Source organism: Saccopteryx bilineata, chromosome 5 (genome assembly GCF_036850765.1).
Source record: "Saccopteryx bilineata isolate mSacBil1 chromosome 5, mSacBil1_pri_phased_curated, whole genome shotgun sequence".
Classification (NCBI taxonomy): Eukaryota; Metazoa; Chordata; class Mammalia; order Chiroptera; family Emballonuridae; genus Saccopteryx; species Saccopteryx bilineata.
In genome coordinates, this window is record NC_089494.1 from 125763720 (window position 1) to 125783655 (window position 19936).

The 19936-nt window shown below is 39.1% G+C and overlaps 1 protein-coding gene across 4 annotated transcripts in view; it reads left to right on the forward strand.

Moving 5' to 3' along the window:
- The window catches only part of UPF2 (UPF2 regulator of nonsense mediated mRNA decay), a 141311-nt gene that overhangs the window by 59317 nt on the left and 62058 nt on the right, over positions 1-19936 (forward strand). For all 4 annotated transcript variants that reach the window (XM_066279355.1, XM_066279354.1, XM_066279351.1 and 1 more), the window contains exon 9: positions 13341-13449. In XM_066279355.1, coding sequence (XP_066135452.1) covers positions 13341-13449 — 109 coding nt within the window. The remainder of the gene's footprint in view (positions 1-13340; positions 13450-19936) is intronic.

Genomic DNA, 19936 nt, shown 5'->3' on the forward strand with positions numbered 1-19936 from the left:
GTAGACTTTAAAACTTTTATTTACTGATTATAGAGAGAGAGAGGAAGGGAGAGAGAGAGAAAGATTGATTTGTTGTTCCACTTATTTATTCATTCATTGGTTGATTCTTTTATGTGCCCTGACTGGGCATCAAACCTGCAACCCTGGTGTGTTGGGATGATGCTCTAACCAAGTGAGCTACCAGCTTAGCTGGTTATAGGATCTATGGTGCATGCCTTTTTCCTTTAAGTATCTTGTAGATATTACTAGAGTCATCTGGCATTTGGAATTGCTGTGGAGAAATCTGAAGCTAACCTGCTTTATTATTTTTTTCAGCCATTTCTCCTCTAATTGACTCGATCATTTATACGACTGCCCAAATAATGCTTTCTGTAATAAATCCAGAGACTTTTCTAGTATACATACGCCTTGGTGTTGATCATTTTGGTCATTCTCCATACCCTTTCAGTTTTCATATTGAATTCTTCAAGGAAGTTATTCTGGTTTTCATCTTTAATATTATTAGAATTATTATTATTATTATTATTTGTATTTTTCCGAAGTGAGAAGCAGGGGGTGGGGGGAGAGACAGACAGACTCCCTCATGCACCTGACCAGGATCCACCTGGCATACCCACCAGGCGGCGATGCTTGGCCCCTCTGGGGCATTGCTTTCCTGCAACTGGAGCCATTCTAGCACCTGGGGAAGAGGCCACGGAGCCATCCTCAGCACCTGGGCCATCTTTGCTCCAGTGGAGCTGTGGCTGTGGGAGGGGAAGAGAGAGACAGAGAGAAAGGAGAGGGTGGAAGGGTAGAGAAGCAGATGGATGCTTCTCCTCTGTGCCCTGGTTGGGGTTCGAACCCGGGACTTCCACACGCTGGGCTGATGCTCTACCGCTGAGCCAACTGGCCAGGGCCCATCTTTAATATCTTTAAATACTTGTTTTCTTTTTAAGTATTCCAGTTATGCTTATGTTGACTATCATTTGCTTATTTTCTAGCTATCATATTCTCACTAATCACTTTTTCAATGTCTTTTTTTCTATTCTCTGTTACTCAGCATTTTGCAAAGTCTGTTCTCCCTGTGCTTCCTTCCTCATTTCTTCTTTAAAGGTTTATTTCATATTTTAAAAATCATAGCAAAATGTTTGGCCAGAACTTTCTTGTATTTCATGGCAGCATTTTTTGGTGAACTTTGGTAAGGTTTTATTCACTTTTCAGTTGGTGCTTTTGCAATCACTTACCTGATGCTCCAAAATGGACTGATTTGGCAGTTTTAGTCAAACCTGCAACATTTGGGGTTATGGACTATATATTTTTTAATTCCTCTGAATGAATTTACGAACATTTTATAGGACTGTCATAGCTTTTGGGGTTCCCATCGCATGGCAGGACAGTTTGTGAACTCAGCTTATTCTTAAGGACCTTAGACAAGAAGTGACACCTCATTTCTACTCTTAGGGAGCATTGAGTTAGCACTATTGCCTTTGCTTCAGAAATACAGGGAGTTGTTTTTAGTTACTAATTGTATTTCTCTAGTAGGGAAGTTACCATACTGAAAACAGTAAAAGAAATATTCATTATGGTTTAGCAGGCGTCCCCAAACTACTGCCCGCGGGCCACATGCGGCCCCCTGAGGTCATTTATCTGGCCCCCAGCCACACTTCCGGAAGAGGCACCTCTTTCATTGGTGGTCAGTGAGAGGAGCACTGTATGTGGCAGTCCTCCAGCGGTCTGAGGGACAGTGAACTGGCCCCCTGTGTAAAAAGTTTGGGGACCCCTGGTTTAGTTGGTGAAGAACAGTCCGTTTAAGGATGGAATTTATAAGTAACATTGACTGTTACTCTTTTTTTTTTTTTTTAATTTTTCTGAAGCTGGAAACAGGGAGAGACAGTCAGACAGACTCCCGCATGCGCCCGACCGGGATCCACCCAGCACGCCCACCAGGGGCGACGCTCTACCCACCAGGGGGCGATGCTCTGCCCATCCTGGGCGTCGCCATGTTGCGACCAGAGCCACTCTAGCGCCTGAGGCAGAGGCCAAGGAGCCATCCCCAGTGCCCGGGCCATCTTTGCTCCAATGGAGCCTTGGCTGCGGGAGGGGAAGAGAGAGACAGAGAGGAAAGCGCGGCGGAGGGGTGGAGAAGCAAATGGGCGCTTCTCCTGTGTGCCCTGGCCGGGAATCGAACCCGGGTCCTCCGCACACTAGGCCGATGCTCTACCGCTGAGCCAACCGGCCAGGGCGACTGTTACTCTTTACTGGCATTTCTATATTTTATATACATTTCGAATCAGCCAAATTATAACAAGTCTCTGTTTTGTAAAGATTTCAGTGTTTAGGTAGGCCAAGACCTCTCTTTACACATCTGTGAAATGGCATATTAGGGAGAGTCTTGGAGTAGGTTGATGTTTCCTGGTTGATCATATATTTTTATTGGTCAGAAAAAGCCTTTAATTTTGAAGATCATCTTTTGTCCCTAACCCTCAGATATCTTTCTACCTTGCCTGCAAGATTTGGCTTGACCCTGACGATTGGAACTTGCTCTCTAGGGAGGCTGGAGTAGAAAGATAGTCAAGTGCTACTAAGTCTCTTCTCATTCTTGACTACTAAGTCTCTTCTCATTCTCTCATTCCTGTTTTCCACACCCCCATGTACTCACAGACCTTTCTCTATTCTTTGAATATAAGAGAAGATGAATAGCCTTCAAAGGGAGAGTTAAGAAGGGAAAAAGAAGGGTTGGGGCTAGAGTGAGCAGGCTAGAATCTTCTTCTGGATAGCTAGTTAGGTGGTATTAGGGGTAGTAGCAGATTACTCTGTGAACCCTTGGACTTGGGGCAAATTGTGACATGTTGGGAGAAAGGGGCAAGGAAAAACTTAACACCTTCTTTTAGCTCTTCTCACTTAACTTCATTATTCTCCCATGCCCATCTATTCCCTGTAGGAAGGACTTTTTAGTAAGGTGTGCCTCCCTTTTTGTGTGACATTTTCTCTCTTTCACCCTCCTCAAATGACATGAGTCCTAGTCCGATTGAGTGTTTTCTGTGGTCAGGATTTCCTCCTTCATACATCCAGCTCATTCAGCTTGAGTTGACCAAAAAATGTGCTAACAAAACAAGAATGAATTATTTAGTAGTTATTTGAGTGCCTAGGACTATGAGGAACCAAAAATCTTATACATGTATGAATATAAATAGTCTGTAGTAGAGAATTTAGCTGTCTTACCTAGTGTGTATAATTTGGTTTAGGAACACTAAACTAGATAACTCAGAAGTGTTTTTATAGTTCTTTTGTGAAAAAAGTCTTTATTGAGATATAATTCACATACCACACAGTTTACCCATTTAAAGTATACAATTAAGTGTCCTAAATATATGCAATCGTTACTACAATCAAATTGTAAAATATTTTTGTCTCCCTAAAAGAAACCTCATCTGTTAGAAGTCAATCCTTTTCTCTTCTCCCACCCTCTCCTCTGCCCTAAGAAACCACTAATCTAGCCTGACTGTTGGTAGCACAGTGGATAGAGTGTTCACCTGGGATGCTGAGGTCCCAGATCTGAAACCCCAAGGTCACCGGCTTGAGTGTGGGATCATCAACATGATCCCATCATTGCTGGCTTGAGCAAGGGGTCACTGGCTTGGCTTGAGTCCCCTGGTCAAGGCATGTATGAGAAGCAGTCTGAACAACTGAAGTGCCACAACTACAAGTTAATGCTTCTCATCTCTCTCCCTGTTTGTCTATCGAATCTGTCTCTCCTTGCCCCCTACCCCCCCCCCCCGCCCCATCCCCATGAAAATAAACCACTAGTCTACTTTTAGTCTCTGGATTTTCCTATTCTGGATGTAGTGTGTAAATGAAATCATGTATGCAGCCTTTTGTGCTGGGCTTCTTTCATTTAGTGTTCTCTAGATTCATTCATGTTGGAACCTTGATTAGAATGTTCTTGGTTTTTAAGGCTGAATAATGTTTTATTATATAGATATATACCACATTTTGTTTGCCCATTAATTTATCAGTTTATAGACATTTGGGCTGTTTCTACCTTTAAGCTATTGTGAATAATGCTGTGACTATTTGTGTACAAGTTTTTGTGTACATTTTATATTTTCAGTTCTTTTGGGTATATACCTAGGAGTGGAATTACTGTGTCTTAGGGTAATTCTGCTTAACATTTTTAAAACTGCCAAACTTTTTCACAGTGGTTGCACCATTTTACATTCCCAACAGCTGTGATTGAGGATTCCATTTTCTCCATATCCTCACCACTGCTTATTGCCTCTTTTTGCTTATTGCCATCTTAGGTGATATGAAGTGGTATCTCATTATGGTTTTGATTTGCATTTCCTTAATGGCTAATGTGTTTGAGCATCTTTCCATGTGCTCATTGGCCATTTGTATGTCTTTACTGGGGAAATGTCTGTTTAAATCCTTTGCACCCCCCTTTTTTTGTTGTGTTGTCTTTTTATTATTATGAGTTCTTTATACTTTGTATACATTCCTTATCCAATATAATGCACAAATATTTTCTCCCATGTTATGAGTTATCTTTTAATTTCTTGATATCATTTACAGTCCAGTTTTATAATTTGATTTAGTCCATCTTTATAATTTTTAAAGATTTTAACTTTCACTCATTTTCTTCCTTTGTTAAAGAAATAGTGGTTAAAATAATCTCAAAAGGCTTGCATTATATTTCTTAGCCTGTTAACTTGAAGGACTCCACAGAAATTAAATCTAGAATTTTCTATAAGTGGATATTTACATATCATTTTATAGTTTATTTATGCATTTATATATACATATAATTGAAATTTCACATCGTAAGTATACATATGTATCAAGATTAAAACACTTCTAACACCTCAGAAGTCTTGAAGTAAGTCAGAATTGGAAAGTATGTTAGTTCCTTGTTTTAAATATAGACAAACCTGGTGTTAGTTTAGTGACTTTGAAGCCATATAGCTTTAACCAAATTTTATCAGATGGATGTTCAGGCTTTCTTCAGAGTGATATAAACAATACTTTCCAGAGGTGGAGTGTTTCAATTGATTCTTGAACAGCTTTTCCTGATCCAGCTTTTAGGAGAGTTTGCTGGAGTTTTTGTGGGAGACTTTTTAATTGAACTTATTCCCTTCCCTCTTGATAAATTCCAAAATACCAAAAAATGAGTTTGTTGGAAACTTATTAGTATGTTATACCACTTGATGGCACTGTTGCATTGGGTTCATCAATATTGTGAGAAAAGACTCCTAGCATTTGGATGTCAATTTCAGAGTAAATGACCCCATTCTTTTTTATTATATTTCATCTTTTTTGAATCATCATCTTCTTTGTGTTTCCTATGAAGAAATTTTTTTATATTTAATTTATTGGCAGTGTATTTTCTCACATTTTTTCCTAGGCATTTTGAACACATAAACTTAGTAATTTCCTTTTTTAAGAGAGACAGAGAGAGTCAGAAGTCAGAGAGAGGGATAGATAGGGACAGACAGACAGAAACGGAGAAAGATGAGAAGCATCAATCACCAGTTTTTCGTTGCGACACCTTAGTTGTTCATTGATTGCTTTCTCATATGTTCCTTGACCGTGGGCCTTTAGCAGACTGAGTAACCCCTTGCTGGAGCCCCTTGCTGGGGCCAGCGACCTTGGGTCCAAGCTGGTGAGCTTTTGCTCAAACCAGATGAGCCCGTGCTCAAGCTGGCAACCTCAGGGTCTCGAACCTGGGTCTTCCCTATCCCAGTCTGACGCTCTATCCCTGCGCCACCACCTGGTCAGGCCTTAGTAATTTTCAATAAATTCTTTAGAATTTATTTATTTTAACGTATTTATTGATTTTAGAGAAACAGAGAGAGGAAGGGAGGGGGGGGGAGACAGAGACAGAAACATTCATTTGTTGTGTGTTCATTGGTTGCTTTCTGTGTGTGCCCTGACGGGGGATCAAACCTGTAACCTTGGTGTTTGGGATGACACTAACTGACTTTAGATTTTAAAGAGGAAAAAAAAAGCTGAACGTTTCTTAGAGAAAACTGATTGATTATGTGATAAAAACTTTTAAGATAAATTTCTTTTTTCCGTCGGCAACAAATGTGTGTTTGTTTCTGCATTCTTGTTATTACTTATATTTAGTGACTGGATGTTTACTAACTTGCTGATCATTAACTGTAAGGCGAATACTTAATTGTGTGATTGAGGAGACCTTGAAAGTAGAAGCAAGGTTTTATTATTTTGTAAAGAAAAACATTCTTTTAAATAGTTCACTCACTAACTCTTAGTAAAATAATTATCACTCTCCTAGAAGATTATAAAATTTAGTTTTCAGCCTTGGCAGGATAGCTCAGTTGGTTAAAGCATTGTCTGGAAGTGGAGAGGTTGCCAGTTCAATCCCCAGATAGGCACATACGGGAACAGTGATGTTCCTGTCTCTCCCTCTTCCTCTCACTAAAATCAAAATTAAATTCAGTTTTCAAAGGAAGGATGGGAAGGATGTAAGTTTATTTTTTAATTGACTTTCAGAAAAGTCAAATTAAATAAAATTATATCTGGCTTACATTTTAACACAGAAATTTACTCTTTATGTTGATTTAAATGTTCTATTTTATGTTTAAATAACTTGAATGTGATTGATAAAGAATTTAGCACTTGTTTCCTTTCAGACTTGAATTTGTAGGAAGGTAGAAGGGACAAAAGCACATTTGTGCAGGACTAACATTGAAAGGTATATTACATTATTTACAAAGTAAGGGATTTTATTTTGTGAAGTAATAAATGGTTATAGAACATGAAGATTTAAATAGGACAGGGTGACATTTAATTTTAACTATTTAATAGTAAAAATATAATGGAAAAAGAAGAATTGGGAACTTGTTAGAGATGGATGTGTTGAGTTTAATAGAGGTAGAGGATTCTGAGAGAATGAAATATCTAATTTCCATGTGGCCTATTCCAAAAGAAACAAAAACCAGTATTACTAACTACCTGTAAAGGCTTAAAAGAGTTGGGACTCTTCCAGGGAGTCAGTCCTTACACTATTTTTTAAATCCCACTGAAGCTGAAAACACTTTACCTGTGTTGTTAGTGCACTGTTGCGAACCTGAGTGGTTAGCACAGACTGTTTTCTTTAAAATAAATAGCTATAGCTACTTTTCTTTTGGGGCTGGGAAAAAACTTTGAAGTAGATTCGGCTAATTGGAAAAATAAAAAAATGAAGCAAAGTGTAAGTGTCTTGCCCAGGAAAAGGAGGAAAGGACCTGGTTTAAAAAAAAAATTTTTTTTTTTAAAGTGAGAGGAGGGGAGATAGACAGACTTCCACATGTGCCCCGACTGGGATCTACCCAGCAACCCCTGTCTGGGGCCCATGAATCAACTGAGCTATCATCCTCAGCACCTGAGAGACCAGCGCCCGAACCAGCTGAACCACTGGCTGCGAAAGGGGAAGAGAGAAGAGAGGGAGGGGAAGAGAAATAGATGGTTAGGGATCGAACCCGGGATGTATGTATGCCAGGCTGATGCTCTATCCACTGAGCTAATTGACCAGCGCCTAGTGTAATTTTTTTTTAAGGGAGATAGGGAGAGAGAGAGAGAGAGAGAGAGAGAGAGAGAGAGGAGAGGAGATAGAGATTGGGACTAGAAGGGAAAGATGAGAGTATAAACTTGTTGTTGCAGCACTTTAGTTATTCATTGATTGCTTTCTCATGTGCCTTGACTGGGGGCTTCAGCTGAGCCAATGATTGCTTCCTCAAGCCAGCGACCATGGGGTCATGTCGGTATCCCACACTCAAGTCTGTGACCCCTCACTCAAGCTGGTGAGCCTGTGTATAAGCCAGCAACCTTAGGGTTTTTTGAACCTGAGTCCTCAGCATCCCATGTTGATGCTTTATCCACTGCACCACTGCCTGGTCAGGCAAAATACTTTGATCCTAAGTTGTAATCTCAAGTTTTATTAAAAAAGACAACCACAGCCCTGGCAAGTTAGCTTAGTGAATAGAGCATCAGCCTGGTGTGCCGACATTCTGGGTTCGATACCCGGTCAGGACACACGTAAGAAATGACCATCTGCTTCTCTTCTCCTCCCTGTTCTCCTTCTCTCTATCTCTTCCCCTCTCGCAACCAGTGACTCAGTTGGTCCATGCATCAATCTCAGGTGCTGAGGATAGCTTGGTTGATTCAAGCATAAGACCCAGACAGGGATTGCTGGATGGATCCTGATTAGGCTATATGTGGATTCTGTCTCTTTATCTCCTCTCCTCTCATATAAAAAATAAAGAAAAAAGAAAACCAATATTAAAATTAATTCTAAAACCTCAAGAGTTGGTTCTTCAAAAAATTTTGCTAGAGAAGCATTTAGAAAATACAAAATGGCCCTGCCTGGTTCACTCAGCAATAGAGTGTTGGCTCAGTATATGGAAGTCTCAGGTTTGATTCCTGGTCAAGGCACACATGAGAAGCAACCATCTGCTTCTCCACCCCACCCTCTCCCCCCCTTCTCGTCCTGCAGCCATGGCTCAAACAGAGCAGGTTGGCCTGGGTGCTGAGGATGGCTCCATGGCCTTGCCTCAGGTGCTAAGCTCGATTGCTGAGCAACGGAGCAGCAGCCCCAAAGAGCAGAGCATTGCCTGTTAGGAGCTTGTCCTCTGGATCCCAGTCAGGGCACATGCGGGAGTCTGTCTCACTGCCTCCTTCCTTCTCCCTTAAAAAAAAAAAAAGAAGAAAATATGAAGAAAAAGAACATTAAAAAGTTTAAGGAGTAAGCCATATTGATATGGTAGAGATATTTAAAAACTACTTGAAAATCTCAGTGAAACAGATAATTGGGGAAAAAAATTACACATTTTTATGATTAAGACAAAATAGATGAGTCATCATGGGAGAATGTTAAAAATTATGTTAATTTTGTCTTGAATAGATAAGACAACTATTGGGTTCTTTTAGTCTTTTATGGAACAAGTAGTTTTTCTGCTGTATTGTTCATTCCAGAGCATAAAAAAGAAAGCCTGCCATTTTACAGTATGAAAAAATAGGCAGAAGTCTGTAACAAAAAAAGAGCAAGGAAGTTAATTAAAAGTACCGACCAATCTCCTTTTTTTTAAAATAATTTTTATTGGTTTTAGCAATGGATGAAGGGAGAGAAAGAGATAGGAACATCAATTTTTTCCTGTATATGCCCTGACTGGGGATCGACCGGCAGCCTCTTCTTCTGTACGATTGCTCTAACCAACTCTACTATCTGGCCAGCACGACCAATCTTACTTTTAAATGTTGACAGAAAAATTCTAAGTATACCACTAACAAATTACATTTAGTATATTAAAAATAAACATCTAACATGGTCAAAGAGGCTTGACCTTATGAATGAAAAGATACTTTATATAGGAAACTTATATAAAACATCAGTAGGGTAAACTACATCATTATTTTACTAATTGAATAGAAGATACTTGATAAATGAGCTTTTGTTTGATAAATATAAAACTATATTCTTATAAAATTTTTTAAGTACTTTTATAATATGGTGAAAATAGACTAAAAGTCAGCAATATACTTAATTTTGAGATACTAGAGACATTTATTATTTAACAAGTGTTTATTGAGCACCTGTTATGATCTAAGCACTGCTTTGAGAGCTGGTAAACTGTCTTTCATAGGGCTTACATTCTAGTAGGGAAGGGTGACAAATGATAGCAAAAACATCACAAGTAAGTTAATTATATAACATTAGAAGGTGATGAATTATGTTTTTATCTCATTTATTTATTTGTCATTAGTTTTAGTGAGAGAGGAAGGTAGGGAGGGAGGGAGAGAGACAGAGAGACAGCAGGAATGTTGATCTGTTCCTGCATGTGCCTTGACCAGGGATTGAACCAGCAACCTCTGCTCTTCAGCATGATGCTCTAACCAACTGAGTTATCTGGCCAGGGCAAATTCTATTTTTAAAAAACAGTGCAGAGTACTGGGGTTTGGGAGTAGTATGGTTGTATAGATTTGTAATTTCAATGGTGCATTCATAGTGGGTCTCAATGAGGGGGTGTATTTGTATTTTTCTGAAGTTGGAAACGGGGAGTCAGTCAGACAGACTCCCTCATGCACCCGACCGGGATCCACCTGGCATGCCCACCAGGGGGCGATGCTCTGCCCATCTGGGGCATTGCTCTGTTGCAACCAGGGCCATTCTAGTGCCTGAGGCAGAGGCCATAGAGCCATCCTCAGCACTCAGGCCAACTTTGCTTCAGTGGAGCCTTGGCTGCGGGAGGGCAAGAGAGAGACAGAGAGGAAGGAGAGGGGGAGGGGTGGAGAAGCAGATGGGCGCTTCTCCTGTGTGCCCTGGCCGGAAATCGAACCTGGGACTCTAGCACGCCAGGCCGACGCTCTACCACTGAGCAAACCGGCCAGGGCAAGACTTGTTTCTTGAGGGGAGTAAGCAGTGTGAATGGATAGTTGGAGAAGTACAGCTGTATTCCAGCTAACTGAGAACAGCCAGTGTGGAGGCTCTGAGGTGAGTGAAAGCTTGCCTGCTGTGTTGAGAATTAGTGAGGGGCTGGTGAGACAGAGCAATGAGCAGGCAACAATAGTACATGAAGTCAGATCAGTTTAAGAGGTCACAGAAGAATGTTTTGATTCAAATGGTTACATAATTAATTGTACTTCTTACTGTTTCTTTAAAGAAGGCGATGATGAGATTTAACAAACTATTGAGTTACCTGCTACAAACTATATATACTGCTTATAGAAATTAGGGATATTTTATCGCTTCATATTCATTTTGAAATATCCCCTAATTTTTGTGAGCAGTATAGTTGAGATAGTTAGAACCCAAGTCTCCTAACTCCTAGTGCATTGCTCTTTGTTATTCGATGACCTTAATTTTTTTTGTGTGTATTTTTCTGAAGTTAGAAGTGGGGAGGCAGTCAGACAGACTCCCTCATGCACCCGACTGGGATCCACCCGGCATGCCAACCAGGGGGCGATGCTCTGCCCATCTGGGGTGTTGCTTCGTTGTGGTTGGAGCCATTCTAGTGCCTGAGGCAGAGGCCATGGAGCCATCCTCAGTGACTGGGCCAACTTTGCTCCAATGGAGCCTTGCCCCAGGAGAGGAAGAGAGAGACTGAGAGGAAGGAGGAGCGGAGAGGATGGAGAAGCAGATGGGTGCTTCTCCCATGTACCCTGACCGGGAATTGAACCCAGGACTTCCACACGCTGGGCCAACACTTTACCACTGAGCCATCCAGCCAGGGCGACCTTAACTCATATCTTCATTTTTTTGATCTGTAGGTGTGGCAGTTGGAAGCGGTGAACCTAAGCATAGGTTTAAAGTCCTATATATTTTTGTCTGGAAATTGATTATGAACTGAAAAAGGGAAACCTAAAACCTAATATTCTAACAAATATATTAAAATATATTCTAACTGAAGTTTGAAAATTTAGAAAGTAAATTTAGTATTAATATGAATCCCTCTGTTATACAAGAACATTAAATGTTTATTTGCCCTAGGCTTTTTTTGCACTAGCAGACATTCAGAAAATTATTACATATTTATGAGAGTATCTTACAATGATATCTTATTTTTGTAATATCACGGAGTAATGTGACCAACGTGCACATTTTCTGAGTGACAGAAGTGTAACCTTCAATTGATAAAACTTTAAAAATAATTTAAAAAACATTTAAAAATTGCCTGACCTGTGGTGGCGCAGTGGATCACACGCCGACCTGGGATGCTGAGGTCACCGGTTCAAAACCCTGGGCTTGCCAGGTCAAGGCACATGTGGGAGTTGATGCTCCCTGTTCCACCCCCAACCCTTCTCTCTCTCTCTCTCTCTCTCTCTTTCTCTCTCTCCTCTCTCTCTCCCCCTCTCTAAAACGAGTAAATAAAAAAAATTTAAAAAAATTAAATTTACCATTAAATGTTTTGATTCAAATGGTTACATAATTAATTGTACTTCTTACTGTTTCTTTAAAGAAGGCGATGATGAGATTTAACAAACTATTGAGTTACCTGCTACAAAGCCACCGTGTTGTTTACTTCTCTCTACACCCGTTTCCTTATTCCTGAAATATAGTGTCCACCTCATAGGATCAGCATGTTAAATAATGTATGTTAGATGCCTAGGCCAGGGCCTCGCACATTAGTAACAAATAAATGGTAATTTTTAAAAGAAATTATAATGGTCAAAAAGAAGTACAAACTTTTTGAGCCTCTTAGGCATGATTTTGAGCACTTACCTCCTCTTGACCTCACCTGTCAAATTTTGTTTGCACTGTTTCTTTCTTCACTATGACCCTTCTTCCAGCTAAGGCTTAATCTGTTCATGCTGGGAGTTTTCCAGATCTAATTCCAAGCTTTTCATGGTATGCAGACTTTGATGGTTAAACCATTTTCATATATTATTCTATAGTGATATAGATTCAGGGATAATTAAGACTTGTAGGATTATTTTTTATTGTTCTAAATGGTTTTAGCCTGTTTTTTTTTAGCTCATTTTTTGAACTTTTATGGTTTTTAGCTTCCTTCCCCACTGTCAGCTCCCATTACTTGCTACTGTCAGTGCTGTTTTGTTTTTATTAGTTTCTCACTGCTTCTCATCCTCAGTGTCTGATCTGTTGAGTGTGTTGAAATAATTGGACAAATTTTATAAAATAATGTCTACAGCAAGAATGAAAAATAAATTTTAGCTAATGTGTTGATTCTGATTGGTAGTGGCCACCTGGAGTGCTGTGTTAAGCAAGATTCTGGAGCTGTATCCAATTTTGATGAGAAAGTGCTCTGATAATGAAAAGGGGATGGCAGTATGAGCAACCACATATTTGCCATTCATTGTCTAAAGTAAGAGTAAATAAATAGGCCCTGCCTGAGGATCTAAGTGGGTTCTACAGTAAGATACATAAGTTAGTATGTGGGTTTGTGGAAGGTAGGATTTTGACCCTTAGATACCTTTTTTGTTATTGGTTACCTTTTTACTTTAGACATCAAGGTTTCCAAATAACTTATCCATGGATAAGTAAAGAAAATGGTTTAAAAGGATTCTGTTTTGCACTATTTAAGTTAACTTTGTTTACTCAATAATTACATGATTAAAATTTTAGCCTATGTCAAAACTTAGTGTTTTTTTCACTTGATATTTTATGTTTTATCAAAATTGAATACCAAGTAAAATTTCAAATATGTGATAAGGCACTGAATGGGAAATACCAGATTATTAATATTCACAAGGCAAATTAAATTTCTGTGTACTTAATTATGGCAATAAATAGGCATGTCTGTATGATTATTATTTTTTATTTAATTTGTGACTATGTCTGAGGAAGTTTAAATTTTTAAATGAATTAGTGTCCTTCCTTTTACACATATCACATATAACTTTTGCAGGTTGGATTTGCTACCATTTTATGCAAGATTGGTTGCTACATTGCATCCCTGCATGTCTGATGTAGCAGAGGATCTTTGTTCCATGCTGAGGGGGGATTTCAGATTTCATGTATGTATTTAAGCATTTATTTTGTAATATGTATATACCTAAAAGTTGAATGAGAACTCTTTAGTTTAAGAATATGATTATTGGTTAAGCATATTTTTGAAATTTGGTATTGGTCTAACACATCAGAATATAGGCCTTCTAAATTTTTAAATGTAAATTTACTCAAAGCTTGAAATGGTAAGTGATATACCAATTTGGAGGTGAGCTGTTGCTGCTATCTTGTTTCCCCATCGTAGGTATTGTACTTTTTGCTTTTGTAAAGTAAAAGCGATTCTCCAAGGTCAGGAGAGCCAGCAAGCCTCATTGGTGTTCCCAGAAGCAACATAGGATTGCTCATGACAAGTCAGGACACAGTGCCTTGTTGGATGCTGGTGTCGGGGGTCCAGAATGTTTGGGGCAAATAAGTTTCCACAAATGTTGCGATCTCAGTGAATGTTGTAGCCCATGATTTTATTAATGCTTGCCTTAAGAATCTTTCCTTGGATAGTAGTGAATTCTTTAAAGAGAACCTTGGTAAGTACTAGGGACCTGTTACCAGACAACTTCCTTCCCTTTCTGGTCCCTGGAGTCTTACTAGACTGCCTATTAGTTATTCTTCAAAACCCACCTTACTCAGTCATCTTGTGGAGCCGTTCAAGTTTCAAAAATAGTCTTGAAAGGAGCAAAATTATACCTTAGAGGTGACTGAAAGTGAACATTGGTAGACTTTGAAAATATATGAAATTCAAGTGTTTATGTTGTTAGACGATGGAAGATTGTGCTTATAAAATTTAGCTTTACAACGAGTTGCTAGGAATGCAAATAAACGTTTCCTGAGCTCCATATGCACTTTATTGCACTTGCTTAACACAAATCAGCATTACCAAGCACCTAGGAAACAATTCCCGAGGTTAGGAATCTCATTATGTAGTTGGTGAGATAAGGCATAAACCCTTACAAAAGCAAGAGAGGGCCCTGGTCCGGTGGCTCAGTGCATAAAGCATCAACCCCGTGCACCATAGGTCACAGGGTTAGCTCCTTCAGTCAGGGCTTGTATGAGAAAAAGTCAGTAAGTACATACCGTTAATGCTAACTAAAGAGAACAACTAAGTGAAACGAGTTGATGCTTCTCTCTTTTTCTTTCTATCTCTCTTCCACCCTCACCTTCTCTCCTTGAATCAATGGAATTTTTTTTCTTAAAAAAAGAAAAGCTAGAGAGAAATTAAATTTTAAACCCTAAATATATTTGATATTAGAAGGAATTGCATGTTTAATTGCCAAATGATATGCTTGAGAGTGAGTGCCTTGAGTTCAAAGGAAGGAGAAAGTATCAGTGATGGGTGGAACCATCTCCAAAGGCTTCTTGCCATAGGTATTAATCTATTTAATGTAAGATGTGTGGTTTTTTTCTGGGCCAGATTTTGCTGAACTATATTTCAGATTTTTATAGTATTAAGTAAGGGCAGGTTTCTATGTTTAAAGAAGTTTGGAAACACTGAGAACAAAAGTGTTAAATGATTTTATTTTTGTTTTAATATAAGAAGTCTGAAAGCTTTAATAGGGTAATGTGCATTGTAAACCTTCTGGAGGGGTTAAATATGTAGTGGGTTAAGAATGTAGGTACTCAAAGAACGCACTTTGATAAATGCTGCTAGTTCAAGGGCAGGTGCATCAGGAGTCATGATAATTCTTGTTGATTTATTTAATCTCATCATACAAACAAGAAACTTGCTAGCAGACAATAAATATGACTGTATTATATTGAGTTATATGCATATGCCCTAAACCAAATCCAAAATTAACAAAACACAAGTTGCTGCATTGAACATAATTAGTGCTTTTGGTAAGAAACTTAGAATTAAGAAAATTTTATTCATGTATATACAGTACTTCTCCTCCCACCTTTGAAACTTGGGATGGGATTTGAGGGAATTGTCATTTTTTGTTACTGATTGCAACTAGAAGAATATCAATTCTAGGAATATACTTCTGTAACCACTGCTCTCAGAGAAGAAAAGAATGGGCACTTGAGGTCATCAATCACCTCTGCTTTTTCCAGGATCTGTCCTTCCCCACCCCCAAATCTGCACACTTTGCCAGTGACCTTTTATTAGGAGTGACCTTTTATTAGGCTAAAATGTGCTTAATACTCACATCCTAAATGAAAATACAATACTAGCAACAAAAATACTTCTCTCAGTCCTGTCCCCCACTATTCTCTTTCATTTCCTTCTTGTTCGAATTTTTTAGAGTGTAAGAGTATTTGTCTCTTCTACTGCTGACATTTATCCTTTGTTCTACCATCATAGCACTCTGGCAGAGACCACCACTGTCTTTGTAACCACCTTATGTTAGTGGATGTCTCTGTAGATTCTAAAATTGCTGGACTCTTCTGTTTTTTTAGGAAACTCGATCTGGCTCTCCCACATGATAGTATTAAACTTTGGCCGAGTTACTTAAGTGTTTTAAACCTCAGGGTTTTCTTGCCTATTAAATAGGGATAATAATTGTATCTTTTAAAATAAGATTGTTCTTACGGAGTAAATGAGATAATGCATATAAAGTTGAACACACAATGCCCAACATAGATATCATAATGATAATAATCCTTCTCTACCACCACTTGCTCCTAGTTCTTGCTACCATTCTCAATATCCTTTGCTCTTTTGTCCAGCTGAGTTTGTATATTGATGTTACCCAGACTTTCTTCCTTCACTCTTCTTTTTGATGGATACATTTTACCAGGGGTTCAGTTAACATCTATTTCCCAGCAACCTCCAATACATATCTCTTGCCAGAACCCCTCTCCTGATGTTTAAGTAAGTTCTCATGTACTTACTAAATATGTTCATAAACTCATTCATTTTTTCTAAAAAATGTCTTTACCCTTCTCTTCCTTGTATCAGCTTCTATTTTCTCCCTATAAATTTGTAATATATTTTATCTGATCACTAAGAAAAATACCACTGTTTTTGTTCCCGTGACTTTTAGTAGCTAGTGGTCACCAAATTGTATTGATACCATCTTCTGAAACACTCCTCTAGGGTTTCCTTTCATGGCCACTGCCACTGCTTTCGTTTTCTATAACTTGAATTGTGAAGATAGCTTTTATGTAGCTGCACCATATTGTCACAATCTGATTTTATTTGTCCTCTGCTAAGAATGTCACCTGAGAAATAAACCTGGTTAGCAAAACTGTATGAAACACATATAGTATTAAAAAATAATTCTACCATTCTAGTTAAAACAACAGATTTACTATTTTGACTGAAAGTAGTAAAACCAACATAAATGAGAAATTCATGTATATTGTGATTGAAATTTGGAGAAGGACTTTGGCAATGTTTTAAGATCCTAAGCCTGACCAGGCGGTGGCACTGTGGTTAGAGCGTCAGACTGGGATGCAGAGGACCCCCTAGTTTGAAACTCCAAGATCACAAGCTTGAGTTCATGCTCATGCGGCTTGAGATGGGGTCACTGGCTTGAGCATGGGATCATAGACATGACCCCATGGTTGCTGGCTTGAGCCCAAGGTCACTGGCTTGAGCAAGGGTTCACTTGCTCTGCTGTAGCCCCCTGGTCAAGGCATATATGAGAAAGCAATCAATGAACAATTAAGGAGCTACAACAAAGAATTGATGCTTCTCACGCTCTCCCATCCTGTCTTTGTGTCCCTATCTGTCCCTCCCTGTCACAAAAAAATAAAATAAAATAAAAAAATTCCCAAGAGCCATTTCTATATTGGACACCCCTGAGAATCTGTCCTAACAATCCTATATACCCCCAAAGCTTTATTCATATTATGAATTGTAATAGGAAAAAAGTGGAAAATAATCTAAAAGCCCAGAAATGGATTAAGAAAACAATATCGAACCATTGAAACTGGTATTTACCAAAAAGCTTTCATATCATAGAGAAGCTGCTATTAGAGGGGGAAAAAAAAGAAAGCTATAAAATCTTATACATAATAAATAAACTTTCAGTTATGTTAAAATGCATAAAGAAATGAATTGTCTAGTATATTAATATGTTAGTAGTGACTGACTTTGAATAGTGAGTAATGTCTTTTTTTTCTTTTCTGGTTGTCTGTGTTCTCCAAATTTTCAGCAGAGTCTTTCATAATGTAAGGGACTTTTATGTAAATAATCATATTACCCTCAGTGATTGACATTTTTAAAATTAGTGTTCTTTTAGCTTTTTAATTTTTTAAAAATTTTTTGTTTGTTTACAGAGTCAGAGAGAGGGATAGTTAGGGAGAGACAGACAGACAGACAAGAAGGGTGAGAAATGAGAAGCCTCAATTTTTTGTTGCGGCACCTTAGTTGTTCATTGATTGCTTTCTCATATGTGCCTTGACTGAGGGCTACAGCAGACTGAGTAACCCCTTGCTCAAGCCAGTGACCTTGGACTCAAGCTGGTGAGCTTTGCTCAAACCAGATGAGCCCATGCTCAAGCTGGCGACCTTAGGGTCTCGAACCTGGGTCCTCCACATCCCAGTCCGACGCTCTATCCACTGCGCCACTGTCTGGGCAGGCTCTTTTAGCTTTTTAAATAAGCCTCTTGGTAAAATAAGTTAACCACATATCCCAGTATTGGCGTATTTATTTACGTTATATGCATTTGCAGTTGTATGAGTTATTTTATGTACATAATAAAACATACAAAAAGTAAATTGAAAAGTCTGATACAGAAGACAAATAGAAGTTCCAAGATTATTTTTCCTCCACACCCCAGCAGATCGAAGAATCTTACCCACTCTTTTTTGGAGATTAGTGGTCCACAGAATAAAATCTTTCTTTGAAAGAAAGTTTGCTTATTTATAGACTTAGTGCTTAGTTAGTGTTTAGTCTATAGTAGATTTTTTGAAAAATTAGTGTAGTGATTGCAAGAATAAAGTTTATGTAAAACAAAATGAGCAAATTATGGAGAACGGAAAGTAGAATATCTCATTGGATGAAGTTTGGAGCAGGAGGTTTCCTCCCTCCCTCCCTCCCTCCCTGAATAGTGAGGCAGGCTCCCAAATGTGTTCTGACCAGGATCTACCTGGAAACCCCATTTTGGGACGATGCTATTTTTAGAGTCTGAGTCTCTCACACTTGCCCAACTGAGCTATCCTCAGCATCTGGGGTTGTGCTCCCATGAGCCATTGGCTGCGAAGGAGAAGGAGGAGAGGGAGGGGAAGAGAAGCAGATGGTCACTTCTTAAGTGACCAATCCCTGACGAGGAATTGAACCTGGGACATCCATGTGCTGGGCTCATGCTCTATCCACTGAGCTACCCACCAGGGCCAGGCCAGGGGGGTTCTTTCTATAGGAGAATAATGAATGATAGGTCTTGGAAATTCTTACTTTTTATATGTTCACATATTTGAAGTGTTTATTTAAATAATGCATATGAATTTATTCAGTTAATCTCAGTTTCAGTTGCCATTAATAAATGAGCTATAAGCACCATTTTTGCTAATGATTATTGATTATACAAGTAAAATCTTACAACACATTATTGACTTTAAAACAGAAAGTATACGTTGGTAATTCACTGTATTTACTTTTGCAGAAGTGTTTGACTCCTTTTTGATCAAAAGGAGTCAACAAATGAAACTGAAAAATATTGAATGAGGATTCAGAATAAGTTTGTTTCTTTAATAAGTGACAGTCTTTTGGAAAATGTTCAGTTTTTTTCATCTGAAAATGAGGCAATGAGCTAATTTATTTCTAATACTTGAAAATTTTTATAATTTTGTCATGTTAGATTGTACCTCCTTAACCTCATTAATGTTGAAGAGTAATTGTGGAGAATACACTATGTTACATGTTTTGAAAGATGTAATGCTCAGTAATACTTAAAATTGTATGATACTCCACAGCAGTTAAGAGTTTGTGCTTCCAGAATCACCCAAGGAGATTTTTAAAAACATGTATGTAGAGAGCTTTCTCAATTCGTTAAGACTTTGCTTCCGGACCCTGGCTGGTTGGTTCAGTGGTAGAGCGTCGGCCTGGCATGCAGAAGTCCCAGGTTCGATTCCCGGCCAGGGCACACAGGAGAAGCACCCATCTGCTTCTCCACCCCTCCCCCTCTCCTTCCTCTCTGTCTCTCTCTTCCCCTCCCGCAGTCAAGGCTCCACTGGAGCAAAGATGGCCCGGGCGCTGGGGATGGCTCCTTGGCCTCTGCCCCAGGCGCTAGAGCGGCTCTGGTCACAACAGAGCGACGCCCCGGAGGGGCAGAGCATCGCCCCCTGGTGGGCAGAGCGTCGCCCCCTGGTGGATGTGCTGGGTGGATCCCGGTCGGGCGCATGCGGGAGTCTGTCTGACTGTCTCTCCCGTTTCCAGCTTCAGAAAAAAACAACAAAAAAAACCATGTATGTATATTTCCCAGCCCTACTGCCACTAAACATTTAGCTTCAGTATGCCATTTTTTACATACTTCCTTACACACATGTTCTTTTGTTTGTTTGTTTTAAGTGAGAGGAGGAGAGATAGACAAACTTCTGCATGTACCCAAACTAGGA